Source organism: Nomascus leucogenys, chromosome 3 (genome assembly GCF_006542625.1).
Source record: "Nomascus leucogenys isolate Asia chromosome 3, Asia_NLE_v1, whole genome shotgun sequence".
Classification (NCBI taxonomy): Eukaryota; Metazoa; Chordata; class Mammalia; order Primates; family Hylobatidae; genus Nomascus; species Nomascus leucogenys.
The window spans coordinates 64,895,945-64,918,556 of NC_044383.1; the positions used below are offsets into that span (position 1 = coordinate 64,895,945).

General features: G+C 35.0%; 1 protein-coding gene across 1 annotated transcript in view; it reads left to right on the plus strand.

Annotated features, from left to right (window-relative positions):
• Nucleotides 1-22,612, plus strand: part of EYS (eyes shut homolog) — a 1,808,075-nt gene that overhangs the window by 488,265 nt on the left and 1,297,198 nt on the right. The window contains 1 exon segment of the mRNA XM_030809409.1: nt 7,150-7,271. Coding sequence (XP_030665269.1) covers nt 7,150-7,271 — 122 coding nt within the window.

The following is a 22,612-nucleotide window of genomic DNA, read 5'->3' on the forward strand; positions in this document are numbered from 1 at the left end:
ATTAGTACCTAGGAGGCAGGGATCAGAGGAAGTAGATTCAGAGGTAGGGAGAATTTTGGAGCTACACTTTCAAGAAAGTCGCGGTCAGGGCCCAGGAGGTATGGGTCAGAAGGAAAGGTAGGTGTGCACGCATCGGCGACTGCTGAGTAGAGACTTCTGGCTGCACCATGATCTCAACCAGCTACTGCCGAGAGTTCAGGACAACAGCTTTCTACCTCTAGTTGGCCCTCGGCTTCCCCAAGAAAATTGAAAGTGGAAGCTGGCTCCAGGCAGACCAACGTCCCCAATAGAAGGGTTGGGGGTTGTTAGAAAGCCCTTCCCCAGATAGCCTCACACCTGAGTCTTAAGTCCGGCGGCCACGCTAATTGTTTTTAACTGGCTGACAGGTGCCCAGTGTTTTCCTCCAGTTCTAAGGAAGGATAGGACAGAATAGCAAGCGAAAGTGGTCCAATATTACTCACTGCTTTGGATGTCCCTTCATGGTCACCAAAATGTAACTGGGGGTCCTTGCTCACAGAGCTCCCAAGATGGTGGCGGGCCACTTCCAAGATGGTAGCAAACCTCATGTTCTCTGACCTGGGGCTCTTGGCCTCACAGATTCCAAGGAATGGAATCTTGGGCCATGTGGTGAGTGTTATAGCTCTATTAGAAGCTGCGGGTCATGAAAGAGAACCGTGGAACCCAGTGACTAGTGTGCAGCTCGATTAGGATGAACGCAGGCACTTAGCCACGCAGGAACAATAGCAAGCCTTTAGCATGATCAGGAGTATCAATGGGCACCTCGCTGGATCAGGAGCACAGCGGGCACCCTGCCAGATCTGGAGGGATGGAAGTCAGTGGTGGGTCTGTGACAGCGGCAAACAGCAGTGGCGGACAGCGAGTGAAAGCTCAGCTCGAGCCATAACAAACACGGACGAGAAGAGTGCAGTTGCAAGATTTAATAGAGTGAAAACAGAGCTCCCATATGAAGGGAGGGAACCCAAAGGAGGTTGCCCAATAATCTACTTTCTTAATTGCAACGTCTTCAGAGAACATTGTTGAACAAGTGGGAAGTATGAAGAAACAAAATATAATTTTTAAAAATGCTGTCACTTATCATTGCTACCTGCTGGTACTTTGTTAGATGAAGCATAGAAATAATAAATAACATTTCTTTCTTAAATTATAATGAAGAGGGAGAGAGAGAGAGAGTCACAATGATAATAAGAGAATAGAGAATAAATTGGATGCATTTATGCTGAAATATGCCAGGTGAATGACAGCAGTTGCAAGAATTAGTTCATTCGATAAGCACTGGCACTTTGATTCTTTCTTTTCCAATTTATCACTGTGAATTTGGGCCTTGCAAAGCTAGTGATCCTTGTGAGAATGGAGCTGTGCATAGAGAGAAAATGGATTTGGAAATGTTTCCCCTTGAGTTCCAGTGCCTGTGTGCCAGCTTTTCAGGTCCACGCTGTGAGGTCAATGTCAATGAGTGCAGTTCCAGCCCTTGCCTGCATGGATATTGCTATGACAGTGAGTTCCTTCAGCAGCTGCAATTACTGTAGAGCAGACCACTGTAGACCCTAACATAGTAATGGGAGAGTTTAGGATATAACCATGATTATTTACTGACTTTAGCCTGGCTTGAACATCCAAGTCAATGTCAGTTATCTTCACTAAGTACCCCCAATTTCTGACAAATTCATTTATATTTTTGTGAGTCACAAGTGCAGCAAATGAGGAAATCTAATGAAATATGGCTTTTCCTTTCTAGTGCCAGAATTAACCTTTGAAATTTTATTTGAAATGGTAGAATTTTAAAAAATATTCACCCTTAGGCATGAGAAAGCATGGTTTACGGTATTCAAAATAACATTAGTTTAGCATATTTTATACATATATCACCCCACACACTCATACTTCTTCCTACTGAAATTTATATTCCTAAAAAAATATAAATGAGGAAAAAGACAGGAAGAAAAGAAGGAAAGAGGGAAAAGTAAGATGGAAACATGGATTTTTTTGTGGAAGAACATGCCTAAAATGGGTAATTTGGTTGTGACACAGGAAAATGAATTGACGTCATACACAGAATGTTGCTGGGGCATGAAGAGGAGAAACAGAAATAAACAAAGGTCTAGAAGGGTGTTGCAAAAAACTACCTTATTTGGTTTTGTCTCACCTCCTTTAAAATATATTTCTACATGATCCCTCAGTATATGAGTAAATAGTTAAAATTACACATAAAACCTCATTTCAATAGAAAGTTATGTTATGGTCTTTTTATTTAGAAATAGTAGGATTTAACTCAAATTTTAAATTTGTTTCTTAAAACAAGTGCTGTGCAAATAAAAGCCAATATCAAGGCAATTGAATTTTGTAAATTGGGCGAAGCCGCCCAGATATAAAACAACAGCTAGTGGTGGGGCCCTAGCAAACTGAAATATCTATATAGATACTAATATCACGTTAATTTTCTAACATTGTGCCAGCTAAGCAAAACAGTTCTGTGGACTATATGCCATATTTTTGCTGCTCTTGATATAAATCACCAAGTTATTATTTTTGTTCCAGAATTTGGCACTGCAAAGCTTGTATTTTAAAATTTCTGAAATTCTCAAATTACCTTGAAATAAGTCAGTATTGTATCATTTCTGAGCTCAAACCCACAGGTATCTGGTGAGGAATGATACTTAAAAAAGATTCATGTCTTTTTAAAATATCTCATGGCTGAGAGAGAAGTTAGAGATTTTTTTTTTGAAATATATAGGCAGCCCTACTATAATGATTATATATAGACAATTTAAATTTAACTTGTTCACATAGATTAACAATGTATTATAATATATTTAACTTTTAGAAGTTCTTTGTAAATATTTTAATGTATAATTTTTTATAAGACATGAAAATGCAATTTATGTTACTTATAATGCAATACTACCTATTAAAATTTTGAAACCATAATATATTATGGGAAATGTAAAATTTGAATACCTAATATATTAATGTATTTCATAATATAATCATTCATAATATATTTTGGACCCCATCTAACGATATTTAGCTACCAGGGAACCAAAATATTTTTTAAAATTTATATCACACATGTAGAATGTTATCGGAATGAAACTAAGACACTAGATTCTTCATACTTTCTCTGAAATAAAATAGTTTGGGAAGCTGAACTCCCTGAATTCTAGTTAATAGTGACACAGACAGAAGACAGGGAAATACTGGGTAGAAGAAGATAGTTCCCTGGCAAAGGCCGCATCCTCACGCCTGGATACCTATGGCCATAAATGAGAACAGGCGTTCCTGTTTTTCCACCCAAAAACTTGCCTTTTGGCTTGCCATGCTCCCTATCCTGTACCCATATAAATGCTGAACCCCAGACTCCAGAGTGAACCAGGAGATGAGGAGATAAGACAAGCAGACCAATGGACTATTCGGCAGAGAAAGAGAAGAGGAGGAACATCTGAATACCAAGAGGAGTTCAGGAGTGGTCAGAGAGGAGGTTGGCCACTGTACAGCCCAACTCCAGGGGAAAATTATCTTCCCACTCCATCCCCCACTTTCACCTCCCCATCCATCCTGCTGAGAGCCACCTCCACCACTCAAGACCTCTCATTCATCCTTCGAGCCTATGTGTGACCCGAATCTTCCGGGACGCTAGGCAAGAGCTCGGGATACAGAAAGCTGTCACCCTGGCCCTCTGCCCTTGTGAAAAGGCAGAGGGTCCATTGAGCTGGTTAACCCTTAAAGCCATCTGCAGACAGCAAGGCTAAGAGAGCATTGTAACACTGGGATTGCAGGCACCCACCCCTAAACACTACCACAGGTCCAGAGCTCAAAGCACTCGCCCTGGCCTCTGCACCTGCCTATCTGCATGGTCCCCCTCCCGCAAGGGGTTTCAGCAGCTGCAGCAACTGAACAGGCCAGCCACACCCCTGTTATATGTCCTGTGAGAAGGATCAGGGAACTCTACCATGTCAATAGTATTTATTACAGGACTATATATGAGAAATCACTATATATGTGTGTGTTTGTGTATGTGTGAGTCTGTAAATCTCGAACATCATTACATGGTTGTTCACCATTTTGTTGTTACAGGTTTGTTTGTTTGTTTTTTAATGGAGTCTGACTCTGTCTCCCAGTGTGGAGTGCAGTGGCACTATCTAGGCTCACTGTAACCTCTGTCTCCCAGGTTCAAGCAATTGTCCTGCCTCAGCCTCCCGAGTAGCTGGGACTACAGGCATGTGGCACCAAGCCCGGCTTTTTTTGTATTTTTAGTAGAGATGGGGTTTCACCATGTTGGTCAAGCTGGTCTTGAACTCCTGACCTCCAATGGTCCGCCCGCCTCGGCCTCCCAAAGTGCTGGGATTACAGGTGTGAGCCACATGCTCGGCCTGCTGTTACAGTTTTAAAATACCTCTATATATTCCACCAAAAAGTGTTGTCACATTTCAAACTTTCATTCAGTACAACCGGTATATATGATGTCTGGTACATACTTAAGTATAAAATGAATAATACATCCAGATTCATAGAAGGTCTATTTTAAGAAAATTTGGCCTCAAAATAGTAGTATGAAATATTTATAAACACAGACTAATACCAATGCAGTTGAAATGGGAAAGGTCCTTTGTCCCCCTTGCAGGGTGTGTGACTCGCTTCTTCAATGCCCCATTCCTCTAGTGGAGCATATAGACAGGCAGGATGTGGAGCTCTGACTCCACGGCCATGGGTAAGGGTGAATGTTTACAGCTCCTGAAGGCCCAGTGGGCGTGTGTTACAGGGTGCTCGTTTAGTTTTGCTCTTTTAGTTTTGCCTTCTATAGGCGGCTTGTGTTAACATGCTCAATTAGACCCGCTACTTTGTCACAAGGACAGAGGGCTTTCTGTATCCAGGGTTCTTGCCTGGGTGTACCAGAAGAATCAGATCACACCTGGGCATGGAGAATGAGTGCAAGGTTTTGTTGGGTGGAAGTAGCTCTCAGACAATGCGAGCCAGAAGGGAGATGGTTTTCCCTTGGAGTTAGGCTGCTGGGCGGCCTGGGCTCTCCTCTGACTGCCCTGGCAAAACTCCATGTCCTTCTGGGGCTCCAGCATGCCCGTGCTTGTCGGTGCAATTCCTCTTCATGTCCAGCCACCTGTGTGTTCCTCCTCTGATGTGCACCTCTCAATGTCCAGGTGCCACTGAGTCTTCTTCCCCTGATGTGTTCCTCACTACACAGCCACGTGTGTGTCTGCCTGCTAAGGTCTCCGGGGTTTTTATAGGCACACGATGTGGGCAGGGCAGGCCAGGGTGGTCTTGGGAAATGCAACATTCTGGCATAAAGGCAGGAGTGCCATCCTCACCTAGGTCCATGGGGGTAGAGCCCTAGCCAGGGACCACGCCCTTCTCTACCTAGCACTTCCCTTCCCCCTTCTGTATCATTTAAAGGGACCACACTCTTCCCATCCCAGCACTTCCATATCACAGTGACTAGATTTTCTGTTAAAAACAACATCAAGAGCACCACTATGTGTGTAACATGTCTTTCCTATGAAATGGTTTTTGGTTATCACATAGCCCCGTGGTTAACAAATTACATGTGAGAAAAACCCTCTACTTTCTGTTACTTTGTTTTAAATATTTAAATTGTTTCTGTCTTCTTTGCAGTATCCGATTTCCCTCTGGTATCCAATTTAGTTCTCTAGGTTCTCTTCTGGCACTTAGTCCATTTATTAGATTTTTATTCCAGAATAAAGTATTAGAAACACATTCCTTGTCTGTATTAATCTATGTTAGAAACACATTTATTGACAATAAAAGCATGCTTTATTTTTTTAACAATCTGTTTCCAGACACTTTGTTTGTTCAAAGTTACCTTTTGTTGTCCTTTGCCTTTAATGTAATTTATAATTTGTCTTCATAGAACATGTAACATCAATGCTGAAGGTTAATTTGACTCCAGTTGTTTGTTACTTGTCAGTATGCATCGGTATCCAAACTTAAATAATAACCATAAGCGTAATTTTAAATATTGTTATGATTGGTGACACTCCACAATGTCTTAATTATATATTGTATAATATGTGGTTTTAATTTGTTAAAATAAAAAATACCATGTGTAACAAAGAAGCACAGACTGACATTTTATCACATTAATTCATTTGCAATTACATGCTTATTAATAATTTGTAGTCAATGAGAGGTTAAAAACTAGGTGCTAGATAAAAAAAGAAAGTAAAACAGAAGTAAAATCCTGTCTAAGGAGCTGCCTATTCTTGTGTATTTCACTTGTCTCTTGTTGATGTCTATGACTGCCCTGTTCTCCTTAGAGGCCCTCGTTACACATGTTGTACAAAACATGGCTGCAGAAATCCAGAAGCTAGATACATTTATTACAGTGCATTAAAAATGCTGTTGCCACTGAGGACCTAAGCATTTAATGAGAGTAATAGCAAGTACATGCACAGAGGCGTAATGGCAGTATAGATTTCATGGTAAATCTCAGGGATAATGAAGAACTCAGGGACTGACTGCAAGTAGTTATAAATTGGTGCCTGCTCCAAGTGCAATTCATACTGTCACTACTTCCTGGAGATGCTTCAGACACCATTCTGTTTTCATCATTAATGGTAAAATGAAGAACAAATTGTGATCATTATTTTAAAAAGATTGTGATGAAATGTGAAAGCTCTTTTTAACTAAGGCTTAAGTAGCTCATTATCAACTTTGAGATCACAATGCACTTTAATATATTCTGTGATACAGAGAACTTTAACAACTGAACGGTTAAGGTCTTGTTTATTAAACCTAAAACAGCTTGGGAAAATTAAGTGATACAGGAGTAAGCTATTTATCATATATATTGTGTACTGCCAAAAACAAGAGAGAGCAAATAAAATTGGATATTTTCATTGTTGCTTTGCAAACTATTACCAAATGTCCATTGTAATTGTTCTTATTTCAACTAACTGAAGTTTTTTTTTAAGTTAAATAGAACTGAATAAGATGGTTATTTAGAAAATATTGTAGAGGACTATGTAATAGATTAAATATAATAATTCACACTTTGGTTAAAAGTGAAATACATAAATGATTATAGAATTTTAGACTAATTATAATTACCTGTACTAAGGTTAAAGGAATGTTAAGTTTTCTCTTTTCTGTTGTTTCCAGTGGTTGATGGCTTTTCCTGCTTATGCAATCCAGGCTATGTTGGGATAAGATGTGAACAGCACATTGATGACTGCATCCTGAATGCCTGTGAGCACAATTCTACCTGCAAAGATCTGCATCTCGTTAGTATCCACTGGTCTTTTATATACCTAAATTTAGACTAATATAATTTAATGCCTATGTACAAATAGAGTGAGCTTTTGCCTGTGTGTTAGGTTAGTATATATATATTACATATGCTTACTTCTCAAGGTTAGAAAACAGAAACTCAAGCAAATTTTTTTTTAACTTAAAGGTAGTAAAACATGTTCTATTCTCCACTCTATACAGGTTGGTTTAAATATTATATAACAAATGGTTCACTTACTGGATTCACAGCTTGTGGCAATATGGAATTTGTGTAAAATTTCAGAAATTATTCTGAAAGGCACTACTGTGAGTCTTACAGCCACCTGCTTTTATCTAACTCATGGTATTACATTCACACATATATTTCATTATGATTATCTTACATTGCACTCTGACCTCCATCTCACATTACATATTTCCAGTTTCCTTCACTCATCTGTTGGTGTTGTCCCTTCAGTACATATTCATTTGTCATCGCCTTTGTCACAAGCATGTTCCATTCTGTCTTAAACGATCTGTGACACGGTTGGCAATAGATTTGGGATCCCCTCTGGCTCCTCATTTCTCAGAAAGCCTGACATAAACATACCTACTCAAGGTGGACTCACTCACTGACTGGCTTCAGAAAATAAACATACAACAGAAGTCAATGCTACAATACTAATCCGGGCTTATAGTTTATTACTTAACAACAGAACTGATATTTGCAAGAGGACTATACTTATTGAAGTTAGAAAACAAAGCTTTAAAAGCAAACTTTTGAAAAGTCAAAATATGGTTTCAGCCACCAAATATTTTGACTGTCAGTGCACTGACATTGTTTTTACAATAAAAGGAACATTTGTGGCGAACTGTTTTTTCCCACAAGGATGGCAGATACCTAAAGGAATAACTGTAACTCGCATTTACATATCCATGACCAGAAACAGAGTTACTCCAGAGGTTGTCTAGCCACTTTTCAAGTATTTGTGGTTGTCTGGATGTTTTGTCTTGGTCCATGTCATGTGCTTTTACCTAAGGCAGTCATGTTAATCACATCCCACTCTTGGGGATTCCTTTAGAAATGGACATGTGACACTATGCTGGTCTCTGAGGCAAGGGAGGCATTCTTTCTGAGGAAAGATTTCCTCACCTGCTCTTAGAATGTGAGGAAGAGTATGTGTGACCTCTTCTATACCTTCTAACATCTGGATTAATGTAGTTGCTGTTACCATTTTGAGGCCCTAAAGCAAGATGGGGGGTGTAGTCAATTAGACTATCACTATTAACTACTTAAATAATAATATAATAAACTATTAGTCTATTATTAGTGAGTGCCCTGAAAACAGCAGAGATTAGAGATAAAAGAAATCTGGTCTGTGGTCAACCGTTGAGCTCTTGACTGAACCTCTCAAGTTGCCTGCCCAACCTCTGGACCTAATATATTTGATCCTTATGGCCTCTTGTTTAATATTGCTCAAGTCAGAGTTCCTTTTACTTGCAGGTAAATCATCTAATGTACACATCCATAATGTAATTAAGCTTTATTTTAGGTTGTGATTTTGGCAGTAACTTCAGCAATAATCTGAGTTTATTACAGAAGAAAGAACCCCATACCTGTAATCATAAGATTCCACTTTTAGACCTGACACTGCCACAGATGTTCTGTGGGACATTAAGCCAGTCATTTGACAAGTCAAGGCAAGTTACATCTTGCCTTATACCAAATAACAGAACTTCCAAGGATATTCTTGTCTCATTTATCTATTTTATGAATTGCCACTAAGAAGCTATTCCAACTAACTTTAGTGTCAGTTTCAAATCTTGACTCCTATTTCCAGAAATTGTGATAATAAGAATATGGGGGGGAGGGGAAAAGCAGAAAGAAGCAAGGTTGAAGAAGAGATAAAGTTCTCATCTTATTAACTGGTTTAAATATATTTTAACATAAGGAGACTATTGAAATTATCTAACTCCTAACTGTAAGTCATATATCAACTTCAAGAACAGAAATGTCATCACACTGCTGATATCCTTCCAAGGCATGGTGTTATGGAGACCACAGATTGCTTAAAATATTAAAGCTCAAAGCATTTCATAGCTTTCAGATATTGTGTCTGGGGCCTAAAGACTACCCTCAGGTTTGATAATGTATAAGAAGAACTCAGAAAAACTGTTTTACTTTTTGCTAGGGTTTATTACAATAAAAGTTACAGATGAAAATTAGCGAAGGGAAAGACACATAAGATAAAGTCTAAGAGAAAGCAGGTACAGTCTTCCAGGTGTATTCTCCCATTGGAATTGCATGAAAAGTACTTAAAATACTTTCTCAGAAACAATGTAGGGCAACATATATAAAGTGTAACCAACCAAGGAAACTCACATAAACCTTGTTGTCCACGGTTTTCATTGTAGGTCCGTCATGATGACATGAAGCACCTGTGTAACTGACCTTAGCTAGTCAGTCTCCAGCTCCTGCAGGGGCCAAGCTGATGCAGCATGGCCCAAAGCCCCAGGCATACATAAAAAGGGTTGAGAGCATAAATCACATCTAATTAGCATAAACTATTTGGCACAGCTCGAGGTCTCAGGTATCAAAGACATTATTATCTGTCAGGATATTCCAAATTCAGAGGTTATCTCCCAGGAGCCAGTAAAGGGCCGGTCCTTTCGATGGAATATATGTAGGCTTGAGCCCTGAATTTTGAGTTAACGCTTTCTTGCTCAAATGTCTTGTTAAATATTGCCTTTTTGTGTATGAATAAATAGTATATTATTGGAAAACAATGCATTCTATAATAATAAAACAAAAATAGTACAAAGATACTAAGTCATATAAAAAGAGCCAAAACTCATATTTTTAAAATAAAGCCTGGAATAGACATAATACATAATTTTTTGAGTTTTATATTTACTTTTACTAACTCATTGGTAAAAGAAAAAACATAAAATGTGAAGGATTTGAAGTGGAAGAGAAAATTAGAAAGGCACAGAGTTGGATTTTTCTGCAGAATATTTAATAATCTTAAACAGAAAGATGATTTATTTAATCTATAAAACATTCACATTTGCCTAAAGAGTCACCGACCTGCTTGTTGTATGAGCTGGACCATCCAGATGAACCCAGGCAATCCCACTGACATGTGGCTTTCATCTTCTTTGAACCTGGTATGTGTATAGCTTTAAATTAACATTTTTATATTTACAGCATTTTCTTTTGATTATATTGCATCATCATGATGTTGAATTTAGATGAAAAGCAGAAAATAAGAAGACTTGAAATTCACAGTGGGAAGTGATTTGTAACAATGAGCCAGTTTTCTTCTTTTCCTTTCTTTATGGTTCAGTAAATCTAAGAAAACAATAGGAGGAAAAAATAATCTTTTGAAAGTCTAGCATATAATAAAATACAAATGTTAAGAATGTGTATAGTGAGATATATTCCTTAGTGTAACTTTGTTATGTATCTTTGAGAATAACTATTTCTTGTGGTTATTTAAATATATATGATCAAATTAATCTAGTATTTCCCTTCTCATTTTAGTTTCGTTTTCCTCTGTATCTTACATGAATAATGAATGCTTATTTTTGATAACAGTAGGGGAAACAAAAATAGTGCAGTAGAACTAATGTGGAAGGAACAACTCTGCAATATATAAATATATATATATAAATATCACACACATCGCACACACACACGTATACTACAGGTTTAACTTTTCCCCCAAACATTCAGATGCAAAAAACAAACTGAATTTATATGTCTTCTAAAAAATAAAAATAAAACTACCTTTACTTTCATCCACCATATGCTTGAAAATCCATGTCAATTATTTTTTTTTCATTATTTCATTTTTTTAATTATACTTTAAGTTTTAGGGTACATGTGCACAACGTGCAGGTTTGTTACATATGTATACATGTGCCATGTTGGTGGGCTGCACCCATTAACTCGTCATTTAACATTAGGTATCTCTCCTAATGCTATCCCTCCCCCCTCCCCCTACCCCACAAGAGACCTGGTGTGTGATGTTCCCCTTCCTGTGTCCATGTGTTCTCATTGTTCAATTCCCACCTACGAGTGAAAACATGCAGTGTTTGGTTTTTTCGTCCTTGCGATAGTTTGCTGAGAATGATGGTTTCCAGCTTCATCCATGTCCCTACAAAGGAAGTGAACTCATCATTTTTTATGGCTGCATAGTATTCCATGGTGTATATATACCATTTGACCCAGCCATCCCATTACTGGGTATATACCCAAAGGATTATAAATCTTGCTGCTATAAAGACACATGCACACGCATGTTTATTGTGGCACTATTCACAATAGCAAAGACTTGGAACCAACCCAAATGTCCAACAATGATAGACTGGATTATGAAAACGTGGCACATGTCAATTATTTGACAGTTGCCCATTTCCTTCCCTTGGGATTTGAGTAAACGCTGGAGGTGGATCAATCCAGAATTAATGGGGAACAGCCATTGCTATACAGTTCATCTTGGCTCCTAATAAAATGCCTATATGGTACCTCCATGCTCCTTTCAAAAATATGTTAATCTGTGAAGTGGTTTCAATCCTTGCATACCAAATGTGGCTCCCGGGACCTTCTCTGTACCCTTGCCTTCAAGGGCATGATGCTTAGCTAATCAGTGGTCAGGTTGCAGTTGTCCCTTCAGTATACCAAGCTGGAACCACAAAAACCTCTAGGTTCTCTTCTCTCTCCAGGAATACAAATTCCCCATCAGTGCGGAATCAATCCAACTGCTCTCTGTCCAAATACTAAAGCCTTCATTTCTTTCATATCCTCCTTCTCTATAAAGATTTGCTTGATCACATTTGTTGGAAATTAACAGAGAATCTGACTCATATCAGAGCTTCAGAGTTCCAGAATTCTCAACACACAAATAGCCATCTAAATATGCCTAGAGAAAGGAAAAATTCGATTTTTGTAACAAAAAGAGAGACAAAAGCAAATTTAGTTCTCATTAATTTCTCAGATACTTTGGCGTGTGACAAAATTAATCCATCCTGAAATATCTTAGCTCTTATATATAGCCTTTACATGGATATATTTTATATTAATATTGCTTTTAAGTAATGGTTTCTATGGAATTTAGTCTAAAATGTTAAACCTCTAAGAATAAATATTTTCTTAACTATTTTTTTATTTGTATTAGATTAAACATCTTGTAAGCTTAGAGAACTTAAAAGAGCAGAGACACCATTTGAAGATTGTCTAGCTTTGACATGAATTTGTTCTATGATTCACAACTAGCCAATTTATTAGAATCATAAAACAAAATGAAAACTTTTTATAGTATTCATACAAGTTTACTATATACTGATTTATTTTATTAAAGACTATATACCTTTTTATTTTAGTGCCAAAATATGCATAAGCAAATACCTGTTATTAGACATTTTAATTTGTTTATCAGTTTCTTCCATAAAATGTGGGAACTGGACTCAATTGTTCTAAAACAGGGAGTTGCTTTTGAAAAGACACATGCTTACATGCTTAAAATTCTGATTCAGATGATGGGTCCAGGCATCTAGATAATTTATAATGCCTTGTGATTTTGATGTGTACTTCTATTTGAAAATCATTGAACTAGTTATCTAGATAGCACTCTCTAGATCTACATTCCTGTGATATTCTGAGTAAAGCACGGAGATTTCTATTTCATGTGTATTGATAATTCACAATTTATTTAGTACCTTAAAAAAGACATAATGGATGATCTGACAAATCTGGAAAATGATAAAACTGATTCATCCTGTTTTATTCATGCTGTTTTTAGCAGCATATTTCATAGCATCTTTCTTTCATAAGTACTATTTTCTTGTGGATTCCTCCATCTGTTTAATGTTTTTGTCTTTAAGACAAATGGAATAAAATTGATTTATTCTATTCCAATCCTTTTGTGAGAGAGATAATAATATATGGTTTTCTCCTCACTATTGTAATAGGGAAGTGTTAGTCTCCCTATGTACTGGCATTTACTAATCAGAAAATCCATACATGAAATTATAGCTTCTCTCAGAGGCTGGATATAATGTTTCAAATCATTATGAGCATATTAAGAAATAATCAATCACTGATTGATTATAGTGACATCCAAAAGGTTCACTTAAATCTGTTATTAAATCTCTTGTTGCAACATCATCAGTAGTTATTATGTAGCCAAAACTTGAACTAAACCTTGATGTATTAGCTAACTTTGAAACCTATTGTTAAAAGAGGCACTGCAGTGACTAGGTAACACAAAATAAAGTTTTTTGATCATGCCCATTTTAAACAGCCTTCTATGTTTATATAGAATAAAATCTGCCTACAATTGATTACTCAGATCTCTACTTTTTATTATACCAATCTTCCCTTTAAGAATTTATTGAGCATAATTTAATGTTACATTTATAACTATGGTTAACTATGATAGCGCTCAGATTTCTATCATTTCTACAATAAACTAGATTATGGAATTCTTTTCCCTGTATGATCTAAGACTAAAATAGAACTTAAATTCACTCATCTGATGACCTGTATAGTTATCTTAATATATTCCCCCTCAATTGTCAGTTTTAACCATAGTTATTATGCCTATCTGAAGCAACCTCATTTCTTCCCTTTTAAACTATTGTTTTGAACCTATGATGGCTCTGAAACTGATTAAATTTATCAGGATTACATGCAAAATAAAAGCAAACAGAACCTGAGAAAAAGACTTGTTGATTCACCTGAGTAAACAAGTATGTGAGCTTTAATGCTTTGGACTTCAGAAATCTCCTCTGGAAGCTGAAACATATTTTCCCTTCTTTCTTATTCCAAGATTCATTACAGAGAAGAGAGGTTTACAGATGGCTGAATTTTGAGGTTTAAGAAATCCATGAAGCAGTATTGAACTTCATAAATAATATGTGAGGACATAACAGATCACTGAGAGGAATTTTCCATTTTCAGATTTTCTAACAAAAGTCAGCACTTTCCAGAAATTATCCAGCTTAAAAAATGATTTAGAACTGATTGAATAGTATTTCCATTTCTAATATTAGCCAAGTGCATAAAAAAATGAATTTATTTTGAAAGAATTATGAGACAAATTAAGCTTATTTCAAAACAAACACTGCACTTTACCATTATTATTTGTGATATTTACATAATTATAAATGGGACTCATCTCTGAGCTTCACAATTTGTTTCTGAGAAATCAATCAATAGTTACATTCTACAGGAATTCTACTTTTTTTTCCTAGAAGACATTTTATATGCCATTTAGATAGGTACCATTTTAAATTAATTGACCATATAAAAATTGGTTCTAAAAACCACTATGTTGTGTACATTGTGTTCATATCATGCATTTAAGGGGATCATAGAGAAATAAAATCACACTTTCTTTCAGAACAGATTGATTTTAGCAATTTATTCACTTAATAGCCTCAGTAAATAACTGCATTGTGTTCTAAGTCCCTGTTTATTTCTAACCACCTCATTTGTCTGTAGGAAGTTTATTAAAAGTAAAAAATAAATAGGAAATTTAGGATTTGGGAGTTGATAGATACATGTGTAAACAAGCATATGTGCAAGTATGCATGTACATTTGTGTGTATCTACACAAATAGAGAATATGTGTATCTCTGTTCTTTAGTCTTCTGCCAACCATCCTATGATAGAGCTTAACACCTTTCTAAAATCAAGTTCTTCAGCTGAAACCAGTTACTTCCTACAATAAACCTATCTTGGTTATAGTGTGTGTGTGAGTGTGTGTGTGTGTGTGTGTGTGTGTGTATGAAATATATATTCTATATTATATATTTTTATATTTATAAGAAATATATAATATATACAATTATATATAATATAAAGTTATATTATAATTTATACATAAATATGTAAGATATAAAATTTAATGTATAAAATAAATAATATAATTTTTATACATTATATAGTTCTTAAATATAAAATATATGATATAATATATATTATAATTTTATATATTACATGTTTATCATATATATTATAATATTTTATATATATATATATATATATATATATTACAGCTAACCAGTAAATAGCCTCTTCCTGTAAATTGATGAAGAACCTTGATTTGAACTGATAGAGAATGATCTATGGCATCATCTTGACTACAGTAGGGTTAAATTTTGTAGTGTGCTCTTTAAAACCAAAAGTCTGCTTGTAGAAGAGAAGAGGGCCTTTGGAATAAATAGCTTTGGCCTCACTAGCTGTGTTACCTTGAACAAGTCTTTTAACCTTTCTAAGCCTCAGTCAGTTAATTTTAATAATAACATATTCATAGCAGGTACGCTGTGGAATTGTTACACAAATTAAATGTAAAATGCTTCATGTATTTTACTTTATGTTGAATCTATAACACAATGCCTGTCCCATATGATGATTATAATGATTTAACTATGGTACACATAGCGTTTCTCTGAGTTGAGCTAAAGCTCTTACATTGATTTGCCAAGCCAGGGTATTTTACTCAAGTGTGTGGAAATGAGCTGTAATTCAGTCACTTTTGTGTTAAAAATAATTTCTTTACTGATCATGTGTTTCGATATTAATATATTTTCATATCAAATAATATTATATAAGCTTATATTTTTACATAAAATCTTTGAAGAAAGTACAAAATAAAATACCTATTATGAAGACTGCTAACTCTTAACAATATTTTGTCAGGGTTTAATTATTTACTTTAACCACTAATGTCAATTCTTTGAGGATGAGGTTATGCTTTATAATATTTTTAAAAATTATTATATCCTCAAGGCTGAGTTATGACAATGCCTGAAACATTGCAGATTGCTGAGTGAAAGAGAAAGAGGGAGAGAAGGAGGGAAGGAGGAAGAGAGAAAGAAAGGAAAGAAGAAATGAATGGTCAGGTGTTTACTTATATCTCTTTAACTTTCTTTAGATTTTCTCATAGAATAAGAAACTCACAGAGTCTCTACTCATGCCCAGATTCCAGAGATTTCCCAGATGCTGATAGCATTTGTTTGACATGATATCAGATGCTGAGGCTCTTGGGCCACCTTTTAAGGCTTGCTGTGAGATTGCTGCATTTCTGCTGAAATGCTCTGCATCTGATAGACACAAAGCAAAACACCTCAGCCTGATCTCTCTCTCTTCAGGTATCAAGCCTTTAATCTGGCTAAGTCCACGTAAATCTTACCAGTGGCACAGCCTTTTAGGTCAGTTCCCCTGGTTTAAGTTGCTGGTGTTTTTTTTTTGCCCTCTCAGAGCAAGAAAATCTCCCTTCCTGTAGCTGCTGTGCTTAAAAGACCAAGACCAAAACTTTGCCCTACATTCTTAAAAAAGCCTGAAACAAAAACTCAAAAGAGACCAATGGGATTGGTGTGGATATAAATGTGGATGAGTATATTAAATATCATGTTAAACATAATATATTTAATACAATAAGTATATTAAATATAACACTATATTAAACACGTATATTAAATATGAAAGTGAATCTACACACATACATAGGTTTAGAGTGTTATTACCAATTCTATGCTTTTTTAAATTCTTCTTAATATATACAATCAAGGACTAGTTTGTTTTTCAGAAAATATAAATCTCACTTTGTTCCGAGGTGTGTCTTTCCAGGATGTCTTTTACAGTTCACTGGTATATCATAGAAGGTATATTTCACAGAGAAAAATGTAATGTTCATAGAAGTGAAGCAAGTTTCACAAGGAGACACAGGAATATACAGCACAAGTCATGCCTCCCCCAAGATTCCCTTTCTGTCCTACATATGCTGTACCTCTGAAAGTATCAGACCTTGAGTTCAGCTGCCCACAGGACTCACAAAACAAGGAAGGACAAGGATTCCAAGAGCAAATCAGTATTTCAGAGTCTCTACAATACCCCAGAATCACCTGTGCCAGTTATAAACTGCATGCATATTTGGTATTCCCCTTTTGGGGATTCTGATTTAGTGAACAGAAGGTGAGGTTGAGACTCTGTGTTTTTAATATCCTCCACAGAGAATCCAGTTGCAGAGCCATAGTGCATAAGTATTGGACTGTGCATAGCCACAGTGATTTATGTTTCTAAGCATTTTGTACGCAGCATTCTGCACCCAGCCGATGCTTCTCTGCATGGAAGCTTGCACTGAGAGGTGTAGCAAGAACCTGATGATTCAGGAAATCGTCTACTAACAGGTGATAGGACTTAGCCACAGAGATTGAAATACAAGTAAAAGCTGCTTGTCGCCAGAATAATTGGAGTTGAAGGGAATTTAGAACTAGAATTCTAAATATATTGATAATAAAACTTAACAGAATCCAAAGCTTTTGAAATATTTTCCTAAGGATATAGACCTCTAGTCACTTCTGCCAAATAGTATCAATTACTGCCCTTTCACCATCAGAAAGGTGATGTTCTAATGGAAATAGAGAGTATTCTCTTCTTAAGGTTTGCCAATTCAATGAGCTTAATCAACAGATTTCTGTCATTTGCCACCAAGGTTTTCTTTAGGCTTAAATATAATAAAATGCAATAGACATAACAACTACACTAGAATTTTTGGTCTGAGTTTTATATATGTATATATATATATATATGTATATATATATATATGTCAATTTATTGTATAAATATCACTCACAGAAAGGTGAATGAAAAGGCAGTACAAAATAAATGTGTATATATATATATATATACATACTGAGACAAACTGAAAACATTTCTAAAATACATCAATTTTAACTAAAACTAAAATTTAAAATTAACACTATAAAATGGTGAAGAAATATAATGTGCAAAGCATTTTAAATTTACTGTGTCTTTGTCTAACTGTAATTTGACCCTTATAATTGTTTCTAAGAGGAGACAATTGGATGAATGAAGAACCTAATACATACAAATAAAAAGTAAAAACAAACCATAGTAAGTATTATTATAATTTTTGTGTAGATATCTGGGAAACATTGCAGGAAACACCATGAAGTATTAGTATAAAAAAATTGCACAGGACTGCCTTTACAGTATACATCTTAAAGGATCGTCCAATAATTCAAGGCAGTCAAGTTAAAATTGTGAAATAAAGTGAATTTATTTTGTACTGCCTTCTCATTCACCTTTCTGTGAGTGATATTTATACAATAAATTGACATAGGAATTTGTATGTGTTATTTACATATGTGTATATTTTATTTGCTACATTAGATGAAAATTATAGAAAAAAGATAGATGTAGCAAAGGAAATGAAACAAGATTTCTTTGAATAATAAGCCTGGCACCTTCTGATAAAAGTTTTTCTTTTTTTTCTATATTCTTTTTTAATCACTATTCTTTTCTTATATTGGAAATTAAGGTATACCTTAATTCCTTTGTGGATGGGAATATAGGCTTGCAAAACCCTTTATTTGCTTGAATACTGATAAATAGAATAAACAAGTTTAAAAAAGTTATCCGATATAGAGTCTTCCATATGATAATGATAAATCAAAACTTGGTCTCAGTAAAAATTGTGATATGAGTATGGAGAGCTGTGACAGAACGTAGCTGGATTCTGGAAAACGTGACAAGTAGAAGCAGCTGAGTAGAGGAGACTGCTGGACAGTTGTGGCAGAACAGGCATATATCTAAAGAGCTGAGGCCGACTTCCACAGTTAGTTTTCATACAAATCTTCTGAACCCTCTTTTAAACATACTTATTCTACACTTTCTCCAGAACATAAATTCAGTCTAAGATTGCCAGATTCAGTAAACAAAAATACAGATGTCCAAATATTGCATGGGACATACTTATAGTAAAAGAATCAGTTTTTATCTGAAACTCATAATTGTGTCCAATAGTTTGTCTAACAACCCTAATTAAATCAGACTTTAAAGAAATTTATTTTTTCAGTCACTATATGACTGTTATTCTTATCTTTTTGTAAAAAGGGTTTTTTAAATTTATTTTTAGGCCTCACTTAGAGTTTGACTTAATAAGTGAATTCTTCTAGAGCAGCTTAGAATATGCAGTTGAGCAAAATATCATAGAGGAGGAAGAATAAAATAAGGCCTTACTCCCTCATTGTCTAGACTGACAATTTAGCTAAACAAATAATGACATTGCCTGAGGTACTTCCTGATAGGCTTAATTAGTCAGATCCCCAAATAATTTGCTACTTCTCCTTATTCATTCAACTGACAAATCCTCTTTTGTGACTTGAGTTCAAAAAGAAGAAATTACAGCCCTAAGCAAAGTCATAACATTTGTGTAGGTTAAGAGCTTTCACAGGCTTGAGGAAATATTTTGACAAAGATGGTCTTCAGTGGCATCTGCTTTTGTTTTCAGGGATGACATGTGATTGCATCAGTTCAATTGCTACAACCAGGACCTATTCATATAAGGCTTGTCCTACATCTGTATATTCATAAAACAGGAGCTAATTATTAAATATTTACAAAAGATTGTACCAGAAAATTAATATATGTCAAGGGAGGCCCCAATAGGTATTCATTGTCTGATTTTCAGCAAGTTTTGGGATTGTCTGAATGTTAAAAAGAGGTTTATTTGTACTTTGTTAAAGGGAGGCAGAATCTCAAAAATTATTGAAAGTCAATAATTTCCGGAAGCTAAGAAATAAACTTTTATTTCTGTTACAAGAAACTGATTTTGCTGCAGTAAGACTGCTGGAGGGATGGATGAGAATAAAACCTGGATCGTATCACAGAAATAAGTTCACTAAGAAGATATGTCCCTGGCTGCACTGTAAGGCAGAGGGAGTTCAGTTGTCTTTATTGGGCAGGACATATTACAAACCCATCATAAATAAATTTACAATTTAAAATAGTCTCTTCTATCAATAATGTAGAGCTAGCTAATTCTTTCATATTTTCAAATGACGCCACTGTCTTGTTTTTCTTGTACACGAAAATTGATTACAGAGCATTGAACTTCCTTTTTTAATTCTGTACATAATTATTTAATAACATTTAAAAATCTGAGTGAAAAACTAATACATGTTCTTTTGTAGGCAGTTTAAAAAGATACGGACAAATACAATTAAAATTTTTTAGAAAGTAATTTCAAATCTTACTACCAAGACAGTCATCATCAGTATATCCTTCTTCGCAAAAGTGGTGTGGAAAATATTATCATATATCTTTTAGTTTTCAGTTGGTAGTTTGGTAACCTGTCTGCTCCTTTAGAAGAAAAGCCATCCAGTGGGAGAATCTGTCTATAATGGGGTCATCTCTGCTTCTATATGATTGGAAGGCAGATGTCAAGGGTAGTTTAACTGGAGGGCCCAGAGACTATATCTGACCTCAGAAGTCCAGTTTGCCTTTCATTAATTGGTCTACAATGTTTTAAGTTTGAATCATTTTTCAAAATTTAATAATGGACAAATTTCATCATATAAGAATCAGGATTTTCATTGTCTTTTGAATAATCAGATCTCCTAATTCCAGATGGGATTCTAATAGAAACAGGATTCCTGGAGTTGAGTAGTCTCTGCCTACTTTACACAGTGCTGTGCTTTGCTGCTTCCTCAGTTTACTAAATAAAGATGCTCTATGCTGGGTGTTTAAGAGCTTGGTGCTTAAATGCTACAAAGTCATGAAAACTTGTGCCAAAGACTGGTCTTCTTTAGACTCATGGTTTTATGATTTTTCTGTTTAAGGACTAGGGTACAGGAGAGTATCTCACCATGTTTAAAACAGGGAGAAATAACCACAAAATTGAGTCTTAAAACTTAGCAGAAAAAAAAAATTACCAAGAAAATGTTCATCAAGAAAATGTTCATCATCTGTTGTTAAATCAGCATATCTACTTCATAGTAACCTCATTAACACATACTAGTACAACAGAAGTAAAAAGTAGGAGGAATCCTTAAATGGGCTTTATAATAGTATCCAAATATCTTTAAATAATGATTTTAAAAATTGTAATAAGAGTTTTTAAAAATATTATGTTGGAAGTGTCATTGTTTATGACTAGAAACATCAAAAGTCTAAGTTTTGTGTGTGGGGAAAACTGGTTGTATAGACTCAAATGAGTGAAGCTATATATATTTATTATCTATCCTGACACAAATAGCTCATATGCTCCCTCATTTCTTATATTCACCCTGAAATATGAGTAGATTAATTGACATAATGCAGTTATCTATCTTTTTTATGTCTTCACTAGATAAGAAGTGCACTCTACTGAGACAGTTTCAATTAATTAAATCACTCTTACTTCATATTGTACATTATTCTGTTTGGGCAGTGTAGCAATCCTGTTGACATTTTGCCCATAGATGACCTCTTTCAAAGCTAATTCCTATTCAGTGATACTCTATAAGTAAATCAAAAGATGAAGTGCAATGTGAACACTTTATCTTTTTAAAATCGAGAGTATCAATGTGGAGGAAAAATAAAACTGACATGAAATTCATAATGTTATAAAATAAGAACCATTTAATCCATGATATCTATTTATTTAATAGATTTATGCTTGACATCCATTTCTCAGGCACTGACAAGCATCATAAGGATTTTATTTTCAAAGATTTCTTGTATAGATTTAAATGTTGTTACTGGACAGCTGAAGGGTAAAGATTCTGTACAAATCATATACAAAAATATTATTTTAGAACTGTATTTTGGGTTTCACTCAGAAGTTGCCATTTTATTAAGGTTAAGCATAAATACAATCCAACAAAATCAGCTTTTGTTTAAATTATAAACTAAATCTTTAATATTTTCTGATATCTATCAACTCAAAAGGGAGATAACTACTTTAAATTATTAAATTATAATACAATTAAGTGTTTTAAAAGCACTCAAAATCATTTTCAAAGTCATATATATCTGTATAGATTGAATGTGTCTCTATTAGGACTCAATTACAATTGATTCTATGTCCCTATTTAGTCAGCCTTCTGCCAACAGTTTTCAAACTTCCTTGATTTTGATCTCCTTTCAATACAATGTTTTGTTCGTATATTTCCAAAATACATGTAATTTATAAATTATGTGCATGACTGACTCTACTAATAGAAGTTATTAAATTATAAACATACACATAAAATGTAGAATAAAAAGCAACACAGTAAATAAATGATTCTTAATGTTGCATTGTTTATTAGTAATCTAAAGCATTGGCATATTTAAGTTATTATAATTGATTCACAAATACACTGTAATTAAACTTGCTTTGTCTTCTCTTTTTTCCCTTGACTTAGTTCTACTACAGTAATTCAAAACTTTGTTGCTAACTTCAATTTGTTTAAATATTTGATTTAATGGGCTGACCAACATGAAAAAGGTACCATGCAGAGATATGTAATTAAACATGGGAATAGTGTAACATTGATTGTGCTTACTGAATCATTATAT